Genomic DNA, 19,556 nt, shown 5'->3' with positions numbered 1-19,556 from the left:
AACACAAAGAAAGTAAGTCAACAAAAACAGGTGAGCATGTAGATACTATACTGCTACCAGTGTGACAAATGTTCAATTATGTAGAAGAAAAAAAACTGTTCCAAAGACACAAGTGGTCTCTCCTTTCACAGCCAACTTTAACTACTTGCATTAGACTTTAAAAGTATAATTTATTTCTCATACAGCACCAGAGAGGGTGAAACACTGGACAAATATGCCATTCTTAATCCACAAAGCCTTGTTTACAATTTACAGACACCAATTTTAAACTTCTATTAAAATGTTTTACAATACTTTTATATCAAATCACATAACAGTACATCCTTTAAGTATCAAATAAAGGTGTCTGGATGCTTATTACCTTGTTTATCATTGAGACCTAGTTGTCCAGCTTTGTTTTTGCCCCATCCAAAAACAGCTCCAGACAGTGAGAGAGCGAAGCTGTGGTCCCCCCCGGCGGTTATCTGTGCCAAAGGAATTCCTGCCAGAGACTTGAGGGGATGAGGGAACAGCTTGCTGGACTCTCCTTTCCCCAGACCGAGCTGACCGCTGGTGTTCTGGCCCCACGTGAACAGCTGGCCATCTGGGAGGATAAAAATGGTTAGCTGTGTATCTACAGTAATTCCCACCATTACAGGCAAAAACTTTACATATATTTGGCGATGTGGTACTCTCTAGTTTTTATGGATCCCACCTCAGATATGAAAGTAAGTATAGACCTGAAATCTACCTTTTGACTTTCTCTCAGGGAACCACTTTTCCTCTGTCTAACCGGTCTCTAAGTAACTATTAAACAAAGACAAGGTGGTACAAAAAACATCTTTGTCATGCCCTGGGTTTAATTTCTGTTTTGTATTTCAGTATCTGTCCTCTCAGATGAAGAAAATATTTAAAGGAAAGAAGGTAACAGCTGATATTCTTTAGAACTGTCTGTACTGATTTGAAAAATCCCTGATTGTGTGACAAAGCTTGCAGTGTTTGTGGCGAATGTTTATCTGAGTGGCAGCTGTCTCAGTTTATCACTCTCAGTCCATGGTGAAAATACACCAGTTGTTATAATAACCCAAAAGAAAAATAATACTCAGGAGTGTAGGAAAGATAAGGAATTAATTTCCAGTCAAGATGATTGTAAGATGCTCATAGATGCAACGTTTCATGACCAATGACCAAATGAATACAAGATGTAAACATTGCAATGAGGAGATTGTTTGCTTCTCACCTCTAGAAAGTGCGATGCAGTGCTGATTCCCACACATTACTTGAGAGATCCGGTGGTCACACAGCCTTTTGACCAACCTTGGAGAAAAAAAACGTATTCTTCAGACCAAATGGTAAGAATTGCAAAGATTTCTTAAGGAAGTTTCATGATGCACAACACTAACATTACAACGGTGGAGCTAAAAAAAAATCATGTCTGACGAGGTTTGCTCTACAAAATTGTGGATTAACCACAAACTGGCCCACACTGAACCCCATGATTTATTATTATCAATCAATATCATTAATGGAAACTAAATAAATGTCCATTAGAATTCAGTAAGTTTCTATTATTGTTGATATTTCTAACTCAGCTGAAAGATCAACCATGAGAGAGTGATTCATGGTCATTTTAACTATCCCACTATCCTACCATCCTCCCTACATCTATCTCATCCCATCAGTTTACCTAATAAATAAAATATTACAGTAAGTATTTATTCTCACTAAATGGAGGCAGAGTATTCAGAGGCCTGATGTTTTGGATGACGGGGTCTCAACCATAGACTGTATAAAATATGGACGTAGTATCCGTGACATCACCCATCTGTTCCTGAGAGCTGTTTTGAAGCCAATCGACAACGGCAGCCATATTGGAAATGCAGAACTCAACCAGGCAGAGTGTGACGTAGTTTGAGCCTCCTAGCCAACAGCTTTGTGTTCCCGACTGGGAGTCATGTCAGTCATGTCCTTATTTGGGCAAAAACTCTTAATCTTAAAATCTTCTGAACCGTCAGGTTAGAAAAAAATTCACCCGGTCTCAACAAATCAAACACTTCTGATTGTTTTGATTGCTTGAGCACCACTTCACTGTGATGCTCAAGCAACCTCCAATTTTTTTCTACTTTCTCCAGGTGTCAAGTGCCTGCATGACTCGGTCACCTCGGTATTCGAACAGCTGTCTCTGAAGTTCCCAGGCCCAGCTGGCCTCCTTCACCAGCCCCCCAGGAAAACACTTGACCCTGCTCATTCACCGCCATGGAGTGGGCCCGACCACACGACACCATCGTGATCTTCTGGGTATCCAGAGCCCCTACCAGCTCTGTGGAGAGGAGGAAGATTTCAGATTAAGAGGCGCCTCCTTTTATAGGCTTGTTAAATTTACATACACAAAGGTATGTAGTAATATAAATATAAACATAGCTTAAAGAAATACAACTAACTAACAACCAAGAAAAGTGAAAATTTACAAGTGCTTGATCAGTTTGCGTGTTGTCATTGTGACAATTTCTTTCCTGCACACTTGTCACAAAGGATTTTGAGGTACTCACAAGAACTATATACTGCAAAAGACATTTCATTTGCTCAAGGTGCATTGAGTCTCACATTTATTCATTGTTGTCACAGCTTCTCCCACATGTCTATACAAAGTAACACACAACAAAAACTTGCACCCACATGACAACAACGATCCCACCGCTGTCTGCAAACACTTCTCAGGCTAGAAGAGCGATTCAAATGATTTAGAAATCTGTATGCGGTTTGTTGTGTGGTCTGATGTTCTCAATAGAAGCCACAGAGAAATGGAGACCCTTTAAGCTTTGTAGTCTCGCCTTTAACTGAGTTTTATTCTTATAACAGTTTTCTTTATTTATTTATCATCTAGTTCAAATTTCAGTCATTTTTATTCTATTTTATTTATTCATTTATTTTAAGTTTAGAATCTTAATTTCCTTTTATAGTTTAATATTTTAGTGTTTTATTATCTTAGTAATTTACTTTATTTATTTATTAATTTTAAGTATAGAATCTTATTTTCTTTTAATGGTTTAATATTTTAGTGTTTTAATATCTTAGATTTGTATTTTATTTTGGTGATTTTAATTTCTTGTGTTGAGTTTTAACATCTTATTTTTACCCCCAGGGTTTCCTCATTAAGATATCAAGAGGGTTCTAAAAAAGTGCTTTATAAATAAAGTCTGATTGATTGAGTTTATTTAATGACCACATGCCGGCCTGATGGTATCCATGTAACAGCTGTGAAATAAGACCTACAAAGGACATATCACTTCATTTTCTCAAAGCTTTTGAACACAAAGATGTGGTTTCTGGGAGATCAGTATGGAAGAACCATGGTATTAGATAAGCTAATGTTGTGACTGTAACAGATGTCCACTGAAGTGCCATATTATTCTGGTATCAATACTTTTTTCATCAATTTAAAGGTTTGGAATTAAAATGGATTCAAGAATAATAGCAAAATCTGGGAGTGACTTCGAGACTTCTCCTTGAATGCATTTCATAGCACAGCCTATATGTTTCACTGCTATAAGGCCATCATTTGAATTGCTTCCAACACTGACAGCTTCTTTAACAACACCTTGTTTGACAACATTCTCACATCTGTTTGATAACTTTTCTCACACGCCCATGTACAGCAGTGCTACAGGGTGGTGTGACATACTTCTAGCGTGTAAAGATTAACCAAAGGTCAGCTTACCTGGTGAACTCCCTGGTTTGTCGTGGCCCAGCTGTCCACAGCTGTTAGAACCACAAGTGTACACACTTCCATCATGCAGCAGGAACATTGAGTGTGTCCCTCCACACGCCACCTCCCTCAGTCCCCTACCGCTGAACACGCGACAGATCCTGGGTTCAAACATGGGGTTCCTCTCCACACCCACACCCAACTGTCCATCCTTTGCATTCCCCCAACAGAGCATGTTGGCGTGGGGAGGGGGGGTCGGCACCGATCTGAAGGGGCAGAAACACTGGTGCCGGATGGAGGAAGACAAAAAGCGTTCAGGCTTGGGAGCAGCCCCGCTTTCTCCTCTTCATATAAATTCCAACCCTTAGAGAAACAAGATACGGGGTTATTAGGCATCTTTCATCATTGTAACAGATACTGAGCATTGTACCCTTCATGTGAACCCTCAATGTCTTTAAGTGAAGATGGGTTTAGAGATGGGTGTGGCTGTGTGTGAGAATGATGTAAGCTGTATGTCAGAGGAACAGACAGTGTGTTTAAATAAACTCTGTCAGTGTAATCCCTGCTTAAGCAGCTCCTAGCAGTCCTGCCTTGCTGTCATTTTACGTGTGTAACACATGTATGTTGCTGATTGAGTTAGCTGGAGGTTATTGAGAAATGAATATCACATATGAAAAGCTTGAAATTGGCCACCAACGAAACTGAAGGGCACGAACTGTTCACTCTCTGATCTCACTGTAGATAAGATTTTCTGTGAACAAAAACATCATCAGTATCAGAAAATGTGTCTCAGTGTTTTGTGCAAAAACAATAAACACAGAAGTATAATACATTTCAGAAAAGCTAGTAAGCTTAATAAGTGCTTTTTACATTACTATTACTGTTGGCAGCTCAACCACACAAAAAATACAACTTCAAGAATGCTTTAAAATCTCAATAAATACCAAAAATGATATTTACACTGGAAAAAATACCCCTCCTAAAACAAACAAGGTAATTACCTTGAAATAAGCAAAAAAAAATCTACCAATAGAACAAGTGAAAATTTGCTTGGTAAGATTTCTTGAAATAAGACGTAATATTTACAAAACTGTGATCTTAAAACTTAACAAAGCAATATTTTACCAGTATTTTAAAACTTAGTGTCTCTAGAATAAACCAGGAATGCTAACAATTAGTATTTTTTCACTCAAAAAAAGATTTTTGCACTAATAAATTCCTGTCAACTTCTTAATTTGAGATATATTCTCCTTAATTTAAGTTGTATTATAGCCGCACTTCTCTAGGTTTAAGAACATCTTGTACTTGAAATAAGATTACAAAGTTTAATTTGAGCATTTTGAGATATAATGTCTTCTCATAGTGAGCTGGATATACTAATATTCAGTCATGTTGTTTTTTTAGGGTAAGCCAGCTATGCTCAAAAGTAGGTGTTTCATTGTGTGAATGTAATTGGAGGATGTATGTTTTTTATCTGATTTAGAAGAAACAGTGCCGGAAAACTGTAACCCAACCTTAAAAAAACATCTGTTCTTTATTTCTTTCTTTTATCAATGGAGCTGTTTTCTGATAGATTCTCCAATAAAATGCATCTACTTAAATCAAGTAAAGAGTTTGTCTTAAATCAAGATTATACATCTTCTACAAATACGATCTCAGCTTGAAAAATCTAAATTACTTCTAAATTACTCAGCAAAACAAGATATAGATTGGTTCACTTAACAAGATATTTAAGATGCATTGTCTTAAAACAAATCCCTCTATCTTGCTCAAATGTTACTTGTTAAGTACATTTATCTTAAATCAAGTGGGATAAGACATTTTGACTAAAAATGAGACAATTTCACTTGGTAAGATTTTGAGTTTTTGCTGAGTATCATGAGTAAAACTAGGGTGTTGCAATATTTTTAGCAGAGGCGAATTAAAAACCTGCACTACTGCTGTAAGCACAGTCACCTAATACTGAATGATACATTACTGTCCCTGTTATCACTCGAGTTAGCTTGCTGTTACACCCTGACTTGGTTTTGGGTTCCTAGTAAACAGTCTAACCATGTTTATTAATATTACCTGAGGGACTATTAAGCTATGTGGTAGATCTCCGTGTTTATGTATGACCTGTACCTGAATGCTCCAGCCTCATAATCTGCCAGGACATGTATGCTTACGTTAGCTTGCTGTTGATAGAGTGAAGAGGAGTGGCCTGGTCACATTTGACATAGTTTTCAGGCGTAAGTAACTATCAGTACTGACATTAGTTGATTAAACAGTCCATTAACGCAACCTAAGCATACGTCTTCGTTAAAGTTAGCTTACATTAGCTAGTTAACCTTAGCAAGCTACAACATAGCTGACTGTATCGATAAAGGAAAACATTAATTAATCTACCGACCAATGTCAATATCGTAAGTAGAGAGGGTTTCTTATAAAAGCTGGTCAATTACAAACTAATACATGGTGTTTACCTGGACAGATGCATTCTGATATTGGGCGTTTGGTTTCGGTTCAGCTGTGAAATCCAGGTAGGAAGTACCACCGCTGCCTACGTCACTGCACGTCAGACGCAAGGGAGCTACGATTGGTCCGCCGATCCGGAAGTGAACGAATTAAAACAAATCCTATGATCTATCAAATTGTGACTGGCATGAGAGAAACTTACAGTTTTTTTTCGATTGCTTAAACACGATTTTGAAAACAGGGCCCACACAACCAAACACACAAGTAGCAGAACATCTCAGATCCTTTGCAAAAGGAAACACTCTTATAAAAACTGTACACTCATTTATAAAAAACACATTTTGGTTTTAACTAGTCAATTATACTGGAAACAAGATGGCACCAGAAATCAAGGCTAACCCAATCATTTACAATACCATTAAAGTTTGGCAAGACATGACAAAGTATCTAAGGAAAGACACTCCCTCGTATGCACTAATACCACTGACTAGGAATGAGGAGTTTGTCCCAGGAATCAAGAATAGTGTTTTTGATCACTGGCATGCAAAGGGGATCAGGCTTGTTGGAGATCTTTTCCAGGACAATACATTGATGACATTCAAACAACCAGATAATCCATTCTGCGGAGATATAGATTTATTTGTATTGAAACATAGGGACACTAAACATTTCCTTTCTATGTCATACTCTCACCTTCATTCAGAAATGGGAACATAATTTTGGTGCTGAATATATCGAAGACGACTGGCTTGAAGCAATGCGTTGTGCCAAAACTACCTTTATCTGCAATCGCATGAGAAAAACACAACACAAGATACTCCACAGAGCCCACATAACTCCTCTTATACTTAGTAAAATAAACAATCAGATCTCCACTCTGTGCATTAAATGTAAAGAAAGTGTTGGGGGACACTTCCATTACTTTGGGAATGCCCCAAGATTTCTAGATTTTGGAGTAACATAGCACAGGAATTGAGTAATATTTTCTCAGTGAAGGTTTCCAAAGACCCAAGCCTTTTTATACTGAGTTTACCCTCCAGAACACTGACACTGAGTCCAACTGATTTTAAGCAAACTCTGTGTGACAAACTCTTGTTTCTGGCTAGGAAGTGTATTCTAAAAAAGTGGATAAGTAACAAACCTCCCACAGTTACACAGTGGCCCCATGAAATATACAAAGTAAATATGACCAAGATTTTCCTTCAGGGTTTATTTTTATTGCACTGCATTTCAAGCATGACGAGCAAATTGGCTTGTGAATATATAAGGTATAATTTAAACAGAGTAAATGATGGGCTTGTTTGCTTTACAAAGTCATGAAAAGGCATCAGTATCAATTTGTCTGTTTCACAACCAGTTACAGACCTCTCAGAGGGGCAAAGCATTTCATGAAATGTTTGGCAGCAAAGATTTGTGACTGGTGTAAAGTTGACCAAGATGCTAGCCGTGTACCAAAAAACATAAAACTTAAACCACACAACACAACATGAGCCAACACAGTTTTTTTTCCCTTTTTTTAACAGAACGGACAGAAAAAAGTAACATTTACGATCAATGAAAAGCATAATGCAAAAGAAGGTTTCGAACACTTTCTTAAAATACATTTTTCAGATCCAAAAAGGAGAGGGAAGAAAAACTCATCAAAACCTCTTGATAAGTTAGATTACTTTAAAGGTGACATATCACGCTTTTTTCATCAATATATATTGGTCTAAGAGGTCCCCAAAACATGTATTTAAAGTTTATGCTCAAAAAAACACTTTGAAATCAGATTTTGGCATGCCTGAAAAGCCCTCTTCTTCAGTCCTCCTCAGAACACTCTGTTTTCTCTCTGACCACGCCTCCTCAGGAAGTGGATGCAGCATAAGCCTCTGTGATATGTGTGTGTAAAGCGTGTATATGCAGTTGTTATAATCCTGTATATTGTCTAAAGAATCTGTCTCCAGCATAACATTACCATGCTAAATAGGGGGGACCCCAAAAAGCCGGTATTTCGTATCATTGTATGCCATCACCGATTATGTTTTTAAGTTCATATAACATCATCATGCGGAGAGACTCAACATGATGAAACTGTTCAGAAAGCATTTGATTGTGTTATATAGCTGACTAATATTATGTACATTTGTCACAGTAGGAACAGTAAATATACAACATTTAAATGGAAACACATCTTGACTGTGCACATGTGCACATCACGTGTGTCACTGGTGCACTATGAAGAATAGCACTAAACCCCTGATGCTATGTACATTTTCATGTTTTGGGCACTGAATTGGTTTTGTGGGTATTTCAAAAATCTTCTGAGTTTAATGACATGAACTTAGGGGAGTGACCTACTGTCAATCATTATATAATTCATGAGAGAGTGAGTCACTGAAATAACTTGAAACTGACAAAAGTAGTAAAAAATTTAAAATGTACTGAAACTTATCTAATGAAAATCAGACATTGCTTTTGAATTTTGGTTCAATACAACTATTTAAAACAACAAACTAATGAAACTGGCCTGGACAAAAATGATGGTACCCCTAGAAAAGATTGAAAATAATTTGACCATAGAGACATGTTAATCTAAAATATGTCCGCTGAGTAGCATCACACATGTCTTCAAACTTGTAATCAGTCATTCTGCTTATTCAAAGAGTGAAAAGTATTCACTGGGCTTTTTGTGTACTACACTGAACATGGACCCCAGAAAGTTAAGGAGAGAGTTGTCTCAGGAGATTAGAAAGAAAATTATAGACAAGCATGTTAAAGGTAAAGGCTATAAGACCATCTCCAAGCAGCTCAATGTTCCTGCACATATTATTCAGAAGTTTAAGGTCCATGGGACTGCAGCCAACCTCCCTGGATGTGGCCACAAGAGGAAAATTGATGACAAATTAAAGAGACGGACAATACAAATGATAACCAAAGAGCCCAGAACAATTTACAAAGAGATTAGAGGTGAACTCCAAGGTCAAGGTACATCAGTGTCAGATCGGACCATCAGTTGTTGTTTGGTTCAAAGTGGCGACCGAGGAGGACACGACTGGTGAAAGCAAATCATAAAAAAGCAAGACTGGAATTTGCCAAAATACATATTCACAAGCCACAAAGCTTCTAGGAGAATGTCCTTTGGACAGATGAGACCAAACTGGAGCTTTTTGGCCCGTCTCATCAGCTCTATGCTCGCTAAAAATGAAGCATACAAAGAAAAGAACACTGTACCTACTGTGAAACATGGAGGAGGCTCTGTTATGTTCTGGGGCTGCTTTGGATTTCTTGAATCCATGCATGGTACAACAAAATCTTGGTCTCAGTCGCAGGTCGAAGTGGCCTTCTATGAGCCCTGATCTAAATCATATTAAACATCTGTGGAGGAGCTGAAACATGCAGTCTGGTGAAGGTACTCTTCAAACCAGAGACAGCTGAAACAGTTTGCTTATGAGGAGTGGGCAAAAATACCTGTTGACAGGTGCAGAAGTCTCAATGAGAGTTAGAGAAATCGCTTGATCGCAGTGATTGCCTCGAAAGGTTGTGCAACAAAATATTATCTCAAGGGTACAATCATTTTTGTCCAGGCCAGTTTCATTAGTTTTTTTTTTTAAATGATTCTGTTGAACCAAAATTCAAAAGCTATGTTTGATTTTCATTCGTTAATTTTCAGTAAATTTATATTTTCTATTACTTTTGTCAGTTTAAAGTTATTTCTGTGACATTTGTGGGGGTGGTTTGTCTTTAAGGGAAGGGTACCAACAACTTGATTAGGTGCAAATACATGCAATTAAGCCCTTGTTATAAAAATCACACTTCAGCCTGAAACACAAATTTGGCATCCTGTTCTTATGTGTAAGCATAAACTATTATCTGGCTTCTCTTTTTTACAAGAAACGGACTCACTTAAGAATGATAAAATCTATCTTTTTATTTCTTGCTTTTAAAGGAAAATGCTTCACAGGCAAAGAAGAAAAAGCTACAGATCACACGTCGTACACAGTATCAATAGGTATATGGTGATATATGTAATATTTCCCTGATGTGTTTTTTCCCCAGAAAAAATATACATTCTTTTAAAATACAGGCTTCTGTGATGTTTTGGCATTAATCCCTGTGTGAATAGGAAAGAATCTTTCAAAGAAAATGGAGAATCAGCGAGGTAGAGACGACCACAGTGCATTAGAACACTGTTCATCATTGATGATTAAACCTGGACGCATATTCTTTCACATATTACAGTTTGTTTTTAAATCAAACCTACATAAAGCTCACACAGGTGCTGATTTGGGATAAGTGAGTAGTGCAAATTGATTCATTTTGTGCAGCAGAGAGTTCCCTGAATATCATAACAAATCCTCTTTAGAGAAGAGCCTTCTATGGTGCTTAAAGACAGACTGCACGGTTGCATTGAGGATGGGGGTGGTGGTAAACTCCACACTACACATCCCTGAGCTGCAGGGAGCCTTCTCCAGCTCCAGGAGAGTCACATTGTTGGGTTCAGCGGTGCTCAGGATGTTGGCAGGGACGAAGAGAGTTAGCTGTGGCCCTCGACTCGGCCAATAACGTCCCAGGTTGAAGCCGTTTATCCAAACTTGGCCCTGTAAGAATAGATTTGTCCATTTTATTAGCTTCATCATTTAAAAAAGTGTTAAAAAGTCTAAAAGTTTGTCAATCTCTTTGACCGAAAATATTTACTCGTTGAAAGAATTGGTTTATGACATTTCTTTTCCAGGCTTTTTTTTTTTTAATGCATCTGATCCTCAGATAAAACACTCAGGTCATCAATAAATCCTCCCACAAACAAACAGGGTTGTGGTTCAGGGTTGTGTTCCTAAGATGAAAGTGTAACATACCTTCCTCCACTGGGGCAGCTTGATGTAGGTGTCCTGTGGGAGATCTGGGATTCCATCAGGAATAATAAAACTTCCCTCATAAAACGCTGGAAGAGAGAGAGCAGCAGGTGGAAGAGGAGCTGTTGGTTTAGTTTCCCCAAGAAGTCCCTGACTGACCGCTTCATCAATACTGAGACTGTACATGGTCCAGTCGAGGAGCATGTTTGCACCCAGAGTCAGGTTAGACACCAGGCCCTGTGCAGCAGAAAAAAAGTGAAAAAAAAAAAACATCAGGAAGAGCTCAAATTCAGTAAAACACAGATTTAAAGGTATCAAATCATTTTATACAAGAAGAGTTATACACAGTCATTTCAGCTTGTTGGAGAGAAGTCTTCCTCAACACAAAATTAAAATAAATGAATTGTGGTTAACTCACCTTCGGTACAGCCTGCTGACATTTTTGCATTCACATATACAAGATATATAAGAAAAAGATAACCTTAAAGTCGTTGATGTTTTTTCCGTAGTTGATTCGGCCCATATTCTCCACCAGTATGTCCACCGTACTGCCAGCTTTCCCAGTCACATTGACAGATATGGCTTTGTTCCTTTCAAGAATCCCCATAGACACCTTTAGAAGAAATCAGTTACTGTATGTCAGAACAACTGGAATTTATTTCTGAAGTGTTTGATACACTTTTAACAGGACATTGAATTGGTTTATATTTTAAGGACAATTTTAAATTTCTAGTGCTAAATCTAAACTATTTAAAAAAATAATAGAAACATTTTATTCATTGTTTCCATTTAGCAGAAGAATAAAAAAAGGCCTGATGTTGTCAAAACACAAGCACCTGTAAACAAGTGCAGCTAATCTAAAATCAGAAGTAAAGTTAAATGATGCAGACACATTTTGGAGGAACCAAATCAAATGTTAAGTTTTGCACCACAAGGGCTAAAAAATAGCATCCTCAAATCAGAACAACTCAAAAAATCAGAAAATGTTGGTACCAGCCTAGTAGAGTGTACAGATATTCTACAGACATGAAGTTCAATGTTTGTCTCATTTGTAATCTGTAGTATTGTATTTGGTTGCACCAGATATTCTCTGTGCAAACAAGAGTGACAGAGATTACTTCTGAGCAATAATGCAATCAAAGGTTGTGAACTGAATGCATCATGAGACTCACCCCATTCACTGACACGTACGCTCTGTCATGGACCCCGTTCAGTGGAGATGACAGAGGAGTGGGTGTGCTGCAGTCAACAGGGAGATTAGTCCTGTAGAGTATGTAACCAAAAGCCTGCAGGAAAAAACAAAAGTATGTTTTAAACAAACTAAGATGTAAAAATCAACATTATGAATAACTTCTACACATTTTTGCTTCATTGTATAAAAAAAAATCACTCAAGGATACCTGGTTCAGTTCAATGAAAGTCTGAGGAAACATGCTCTTGACTGGGCCTGAGAAAGACAGTTGTTCTAGGGCATCAGATACTGTCTGAAGCTGTGGGAGAAAAGAACATTTTTTATACCTCATTTCATTAAATTCAGGGGGTTTAAAGAAAATGACAAATACCTGTTTCATCACAATCGTCCCATATGCAAACTTAGGAGTTGTTGGTGGAATCGGCCCCTCTGGTATCTTACGGTACTGTTATGAAAACATAAATCAGCTTTTCCATGTCACATTATTAAGTATGCTCACCACATTATGACAAAGAAACACAACTTGTGGTATTTTTCTTTGCCTGAGTGTTCTCACCATTCTGATCACGTCTCGAATGGCAAAGTATTTCTCAGTGAGGTCGCCTGCCTCTGAGAGCGGGGCGTCATAGTCGTAGCTCGTGGGCTGTGGAGCGTAAGGTCCATTCGCGCCTAAGAAATAAATATTCAAAGTTTATTGTTTTGACAAGAAAGATCTATCTGGATATGCTGTGAGTCAATAAGTGCACTCACCATTCCAGTATCCAAAGTTTGTCCCTCCTATGAACATGTAACTGAAAAATAGACGTAAACAATTACGAGCAGATTAAAATGAATCTAAACTTTTTATTTTCTCTTTTAAAATGAATGTTTTTGAAGATTTTAGTTCTCACCCACTTTAAAAAGTATATAAAAGTATGTATAAATGTAAATATTCTGGCATCACTAAATGAGAATGCAGTGAGTTCCACTGTCACATGTTAAATCTCTTGTGCAGTTTGTAAATGCAGCAGATGATTTGAACATTTTTAACAAGTTGAATGGCAGCATCTGACCCTTCACCAGAAACTGTTTCTGACAAATTATAGTCATGTAACTTACTGTTACTTTAAATGAACTTTTCCTGTCCGTCTCGTTTAGAAAATGCCTTGGTCTGCCTGTCTCTCTGTTTCTGTGCGTTTCCCTGTGTTCTAACTCATCTCTTGTTCTTCCTTAATTGAAGCTGTTTGTAAGTACTTCTTAAGAAAGTATATATACTAGACAGAAGTTGTTATTTCTGTCTCTTGATAGGTTCATAGTTTTCTGTTTTTAGTAATTCTGGGTTTTTGTTCATCATTTTATCCTTTGAGAACCTAAAGCCCTTTGGCTTTGATTTGAGGTGATTTACTTTTGTCTGCAGATTTGTATTGTTTCCTATCAAATTCTCCTCCCTAGCCAAACCTTATAGGGTGTCAACACTGACATTTTATGGAGAAGCAAAATGCAAAAGATTAGAGTAGCCAACAGAGGAGGACTGTATCCAGCATCTAAAAGCTGACCCCCAATGAGACATTTAGTGGCTTCTTGCAAATTACATGCCACTTATTCATCATATTTCAATTAGATTGCCTAACTGGCTGTAAAAGTAGAGCTAATTATTGTAGAGTGGGTTTCTTACAGTTCTAGCCCACTCAGTCTGCAAAATCACCCTCTGTTTATAAGTCTTCATTAGTGCTTCTGAAACAGTCAGACAAAAATCTGTGAACTCACAGGTTGACATTTGCCCCCATGGACAGGATCTCATTGAGGGACTTGGTAACTCTGGTAGACGACACAACTGAGTGACGTGAGCCCCAGTGGTCCAGCCAGCCAGTGTAAAACTCTGAGTTCACCTGATAACACACAAGGAATACTTATGAGCTTCAGAACAGTGACAAAGTATGGCTTTACAACCATGGAGTTCAAACTGTATCAAGGGAAACACTTGCCAAAGGTCCATGAGGTTCCGCGTGTCTCTGTGCGTCAAAGGCTGCAGTGACATTTCCACCTTACAGAATCCAAACACAAAAAGAAGCTCACATGTTGAAGTGCAGCTTCCTCATGACTTGTGAGTAATCAACAATGTGGCGATAAGTCAGTGTGGAAAATACAGGAAGATGAGGACTCAGGCAATCTATCTCCTCTCAGGAAGCTTTAAAAATTCATCTTAAACTCAAAATATCAACCATTGGAATACTTTTAAACATCAGTTTGAGGACACAGATGCAATGCTGTGATATATGCTGTTTATTTTATATTTAGAGTTTTCTATTAATTCTATTATAGATTTCAGCACTTAGTTATGCTGTCTGTGCAAGGTGCTAAATATTTAAACTTGCTTGTTTGAAGTAAATTGCAAAACAGCACCTGGACACCTGACACCCACCTGGCCCGAAGTCAACGGTGGCGTAGAGACCTTGTATCGAGCCACACTTGAGGAAGCCGACCCCAGCTCCATCTGTGGTGAAGAGCACCACATCGTCACCCAGGTAGGAACGGAACAGCTTGGACAGGTGACGCATGTAGTTATAGTCGCAAGCAAAATAACTGCCATATTCATTCTCCACCTTAAAAACAAGGGCAGAGCTAGAGGACTTGTCGTGCCAGACAACGAGAACAAGTCGGCAGAGATCAGCCAAGTGTTCAATGCTCACCTGCACAGTGATGATAGGACCTCCATTCTGGTACAGAAATGGCTTTATCATTGGAAGCAACTTCCCCATCCATGTATCTACTGCTGCGATATAACCTGATGCACACAAAAAATATAGTTGTACACAATGCAGCAAGCAGCTGTGACTGTATTACCTCATTTGTTCTACTTTCTTTAACCCTCACCTGGATCTAACGACCTCAGCACAATGTCTTTCTTATCCAGAAGCCAGGCAGGGAGTCCACCCTGGAGTACAGAATGAAGCAAAATATGTTAGGGGGTTCATCATGAACTGTACATGCCAAACCATAAAAAAACAAAAAACTATCACATGAACCTGAATTTAAAGTGATGCATCCAAAAGTATTTGTTAGTACGAACAGGTATTGGAGATAACACATAAATACCATTAGATTCTTTCATTTTGTCAATAAATAATAATAATAATGAGCAGTTGTCATACTTTTTCCTACTGATGGAGGAAGTGCAAATTCCTTTAGCCAAAGTAGCAACACCACTCCATAAACATTGGTAACAAATTCAAGTCCTGTGCTCATAAATTCACAAAAGTGTAAGTAAAGGAGTGTTATTGGCAAAATATGATCAAATGTAAAGGAACCCAAATAGAAATGGTGATACAGCATGTTCCATGTTTACTACTATATTATTCTATTATAATTGCTAATTCTGGTAGAAGTATAAAAGTGTAATATGTTCAGGTCTTCCTTACTGTTTCTGAAAACCATGAAAAACTCAAATTGCGTCTCTTGAAACTAAAAACCCTCACCATGTCCCATTCTCCGCATATGTAGGGTCCAGGCCGAAGGATGACCAGAAAACCAATGTCTTGAGCCAACTGAAGGAAATACTCCACATCTCGGTCCCCACTGAAGTTGTAGCGACCTGGAGACTCCTCGTGGTAGTTCCAGGGGATGTAACTTCAATATAAATGAAATGTCAGTTACATCAAAACATGCACCCATAGTTATTACAAAGGTCTTTTAGCTAACATACACACAAAACTAGGGCCAGTTGCCCAGTGTGATGTCTTAAAATATCTTAAGATCTACAAACAGCACTCCAAAATCTAAATGTATAGTTAACAATCACAGAATACTAATAATACATGAAATTATTCACATTTGAGAAGCTGTGGCCAGAATAGTTTCAAAGTGTTAATCCTATTTGCAAATTGTTGCAGATTAGTTTTGCTTACTAATCGATCTTACTCAAAGTACAGTAGGGTCTCAGAAACTGGTTGAGCAAGAGGCCTTTATCTCTATCACATGCAAACATTTGAAGACCCAAACAGGTGCCTCCCCCGTAACAGATTCTCTAACATACAATCAGTTTGAAATTATACAGAGAATGATACGTGAGGTAAACATACATCTGGATGGCGTTCAGTCCTGCCATGTACATCTTCAGCAGTCGATCCTTCCAGTACACTCTGGGGATCCTGTTGTAGTGGATGCTTCCTGATACGTAACGAAAAACTTCACCATCTTTCCTAAAGCAGTCGTTCTGGTAATCAATGCTGAACGAAGGAGGTTTCCCAAGCTGCAGGTCAACAAATGACAAGTTTACCCATATGTGAAATGAGAGGTGTTTTTTCACTGATCATCATTTGTGGACAGCAGATTCTGCTTATGTTGGGTTTTACTGTGTGGTTAAAGTGTCATGCTTTTATGGTACAGGGCTGGCATCTCAGCTGACTTTGAACCAGCTGGTTACCTTTGCTGTCTCTAAAACAAAACAACCTAGATATTTAGATCTTATATCTGGGTCATTGACATGACGTGCATATTATTGTGTCCGAATCCATTATTTTCTTTTGAAATAATTAGTTATTTTTAAGACATACATCAATTGATTCTATAAAACCTGCTTATTTTAAATACAATTTCAGTACATTCAAACATTGAGATTTATTTTATTTTGAAGTATCTCAAACCCTGAAAATGTCAGGTGGCGCAACCGTCCGAGCAAGTGAACTGACTTAAAACACTATAAAAAGAAATATTTTAAGAATAATAAATTAAAATTAAAATACCATGGCATGATTTTACATATAAGAGCTTTGAAATAAACATAATTTCATAAATACCAATAGTTTAAGGGCACCTAAGGTTATTTAATTTTGTTCAGCAATTTGCATGTTCTCAAATGTCAGGGTGGCACCACCATACTCATGGAGCTTTTATTTTTGAAAGTAAGTAGTTATAATGGACTTCAACATATTAAATAATTCAGAGGACCCTACTAATTGTCATGGCTGAGTTAAAAGGTTTGTAGATGTCTCTTAAATAATAATAGAATAGCTTTTATCAACTTATAGGTGGACGGTAACACTTTCCATGTCATGTGGTACAACCAACCAAAAACTGTAAAAGTTATATTTTATACTTGGCCAATAGAATGCAAAAATCCTAATATATTGTAAATCAAAAATATACTCACAAAATAAAAATGTGTAAAGCACTGTAACCACTCTAAGGGATACTTCCTAAAACTTTCAGTTAGAATAAATGATAGGGAAGTACATATATTTTGACAAATATCTGGTTGCGCCACCTGACATGTTTTGGGGTGTTGAAGTTAAAGGCACTATGAGGAGTTTTTCACCAGCTGAGAAACAGACTGAAACCAACACTGATGCCTCTTTATGACCCTCAAAAGCAAACAAAACCATAAACAACAACACTGATACCTTCTCTGTTGTCATTTTTAATGCCTTATACCACTCAGTGGGGGTAGGTGTCAGACCACATGATTGACATTTGGCTTTAGAAACACCCTTTTTCAGGTGTTTTCATGGCAAATAATCACATTGAGTAATACATCTGGCTGTTAAAAGACAGCAGGGTGAGGTTTATGTTGAAAACACTACTTTTGCATGTACAGAACAAGAGATAAAAGGTATCACTTTGTCCACAATGGGGTGCCAAAATTGATATAAATCAAAAGTTCCTCACAGCAGCTTTAAGAAAACGGTAAAAAACAAAAAAAATAAACTATTTAAAGACTTAAAAAATGTGTTCAAACAAGCCTTGTTAGAACACATTATTCCAGACACAAAAATATGCATTGCGACCATTCTGGAAATGCTTTAGAAAAAAAACTTTTTTTGAGGCTTATTTGTCAACGACCCATCTACGTTTTTTAAAAAGGTACACACACACACACACACACACACACACACACACACCCACCCACCATCACACACATTAAACAAATGGTTATATAAAGAGATTGACTTCTGGATGACAACAAGCATACACGTTTCATCGCACTAACTGAGAAGTGAGTCTGATTGAACCCAGCTGTGTTACATTACATTATCATGTTAACGACGTTTGAGCACTATCAAAAGTACCTCTCAGATTTATACAATGTAGCACGAGTACGCAACGAGTCAAACAATCCATATGCAAGACTTTGCTTCGAAATAACCATTTAATCAAAACTAATAACTTTGATCAAACAGATCTATCATCTTTTTTCCGGGTAGTTGGCATCAAGGCAGAACACAGCTTCTTCTATTTTGAGATCAGAGGTAGTCAGATACTTACTGAATATGCACACAGCAACAGTGGGACTGCAAATCTGAGCAGAGACATGATGCGTGCTCACACGGGGACTGTCTTGAAGTGAGGCTTTAAATTAATGTAGGAGCTCTTCAATGTAGGTTTAACATCTAAGCAGTTCGCTACGTGCGCCACTTTACTTCCCTGAACACAGGGCAATGTTTTGAATGAATGTGAGGTACAGGAAGTAAAGTCATGTGATGATACATTGTTTTATTGGGATGTGATAGCGTCTTTTAGTCAGTAGATGTCAGCATTGGCTCAATTGTTTACACACAAATACTGGTTCTCGAGACACAATGACCACAACATGTAATCCATGCACCAACACCCTGAACCAATTCTGCTAAACTACAAGCACAATTCCTGCTTTACACTCAAATTGCAGTTCTAAAACACACTTTTTTTCAAAACACTACACACAATTCTCTGCATTTGGCACAATTTTCATGAAGAAAATCTCTTGTTTTCACAAGGTACACACTGTCATTCAAAATCTAAAGTTAAATTGCCCTACTATGCACACTGACTCATCACATGGGAAAACACCTGTCTCACAATTTTACAATTAGCAATCAGACCTTTAGCATAAAAGGGCAACAGGTGAGCTTTTCTGTTTTGAAGCAATGGATGCCAACATTGGAAACAGAAAAGCTCACCTCAATCCTATTGAGGATTTTTTTCTGCCTGGAGATGGAAAGTGTATGACCAAAATCCACAAACCCGTATTACCTTTCTCCAAGCTATGGAAGATGCATGTGAAGATATAGCAGTTGATGCTTTACATGGCTGGATTCGCCATGTGAGGCGATATTTCCCCCGCTGCTTGGCCAGGGAAAACATTACTTGTAATGTGGATGAGGTGCTGTGGCCAGACCGAAACAGGATAGAGGATGCAGCATAGTTTTATATATATACTATAACTGTATACAGTAAATTCTTCTGTTGTTTTGTGTGTAGACCACTGTATATGCAACTTTGTGTTGGTTGGGATGAACACTGTGTACATTGTTTTTTGGTGTAAAATATATTTGTTACCGTGTATTTATTTTTTAAGTATAAAAACAATATTCTAAAGTATTTTACAACCCATGTATGTATGTACTGTCTGTAGTAAGTGTAACACTGACCAAAA

The 19,556-nt window shown here is 37.7% G+C and overlaps 2 protein-coding genes across 3 annotated transcripts in view; both read right to left on the bottom strand.

Annotated features, from left to right (window-relative positions):
* The window catches only part of herc3 (HECT and RLD domain containing E3 ubiquitin protein ligase 3), a 28,666-nt gene extending 22,413 nt beyond the window's left edge, over positions 1–6,253 (bottom strand). Inside the window, exons 1-5 of one of the 2 annotated variants that reach the window (XM_034688703.1) lie at positions 6,151–6,253; positions 3,698–4,048; positions 2,140–2,299; positions 1,220–1,296; positions 362–583 (exon numbers count right to left, since the gene is read on the bottom strand). In XM_034688703.1, the coding sequence (XP_034544594.1) occupies positions 362–583; positions 1,220–1,296; positions 2,140–2,299; positions 3,698–3,920 (682 nt within the window). In that variant the 5' untranslated portion in view covers positions 3,921–4,048; positions 6,151–6,253. Of the gene's footprint in view, positions 1–361; positions 584–1,219; positions 1,297–2,139; positions 2,300–3,697; positions 4,049–4,353; positions 4,373–6,150 lie in introns of those variants that run through there. The other variant, XM_034688704.1, reaches the window with a different exon arrangement.
* A 3,774-nt stretch (positions 6,254–10,027) lies between these two features.
* glb1 (galactosidase, beta 1) lies at positions 10,028–18,620 on the bottom strand. The gene is made up of 16 exons (XM_034688453.1): positions 18,407–18,620; positions 16,225–16,394; positions 15,622–15,772; positions 15,020–15,080; positions 14,836–14,930; positions 14,568–14,748; positions 14,131–14,189; positions 13,913–14,034; positions 12,917–12,957; positions 12,723–12,835; positions 12,537–12,611; positions 12,375–12,464; positions 12,147–12,260; positions 11,456–11,587; positions 10,978–11,211; positions 10,028–10,722 (listed from the first exon to the last, which is right to left on the bottom strand). The coding sequence occupies exons 1-16, from the start codon at positions 18,452–18,454 to the stop codon at positions 10,468–10,470; spliced, it is 1,941 nt and encodes a 646-aa protein (XP_034544344.1). The 5' UTR covers positions 18,455–18,620; the 3' UTR covers positions 10,028–10,467.
* Positions 18,621–19,556: the final 936 nt, after the last annotated feature.

This window comes from Notolabrus celidotus, chromosome 7, assembly GCF_009762535.1.
Source record: "Notolabrus celidotus isolate fNotCel1 chromosome 7, fNotCel1.pri, whole genome shotgun sequence".
NCBI lineage: Eukaryota > Metazoa > Chordata > Actinopteri > Labriformes > Labridae > Notolabrus > Notolabrus celidotus.
This window is presented reverse-complemented; position numbering and strand designations above follow the sequence as displayed.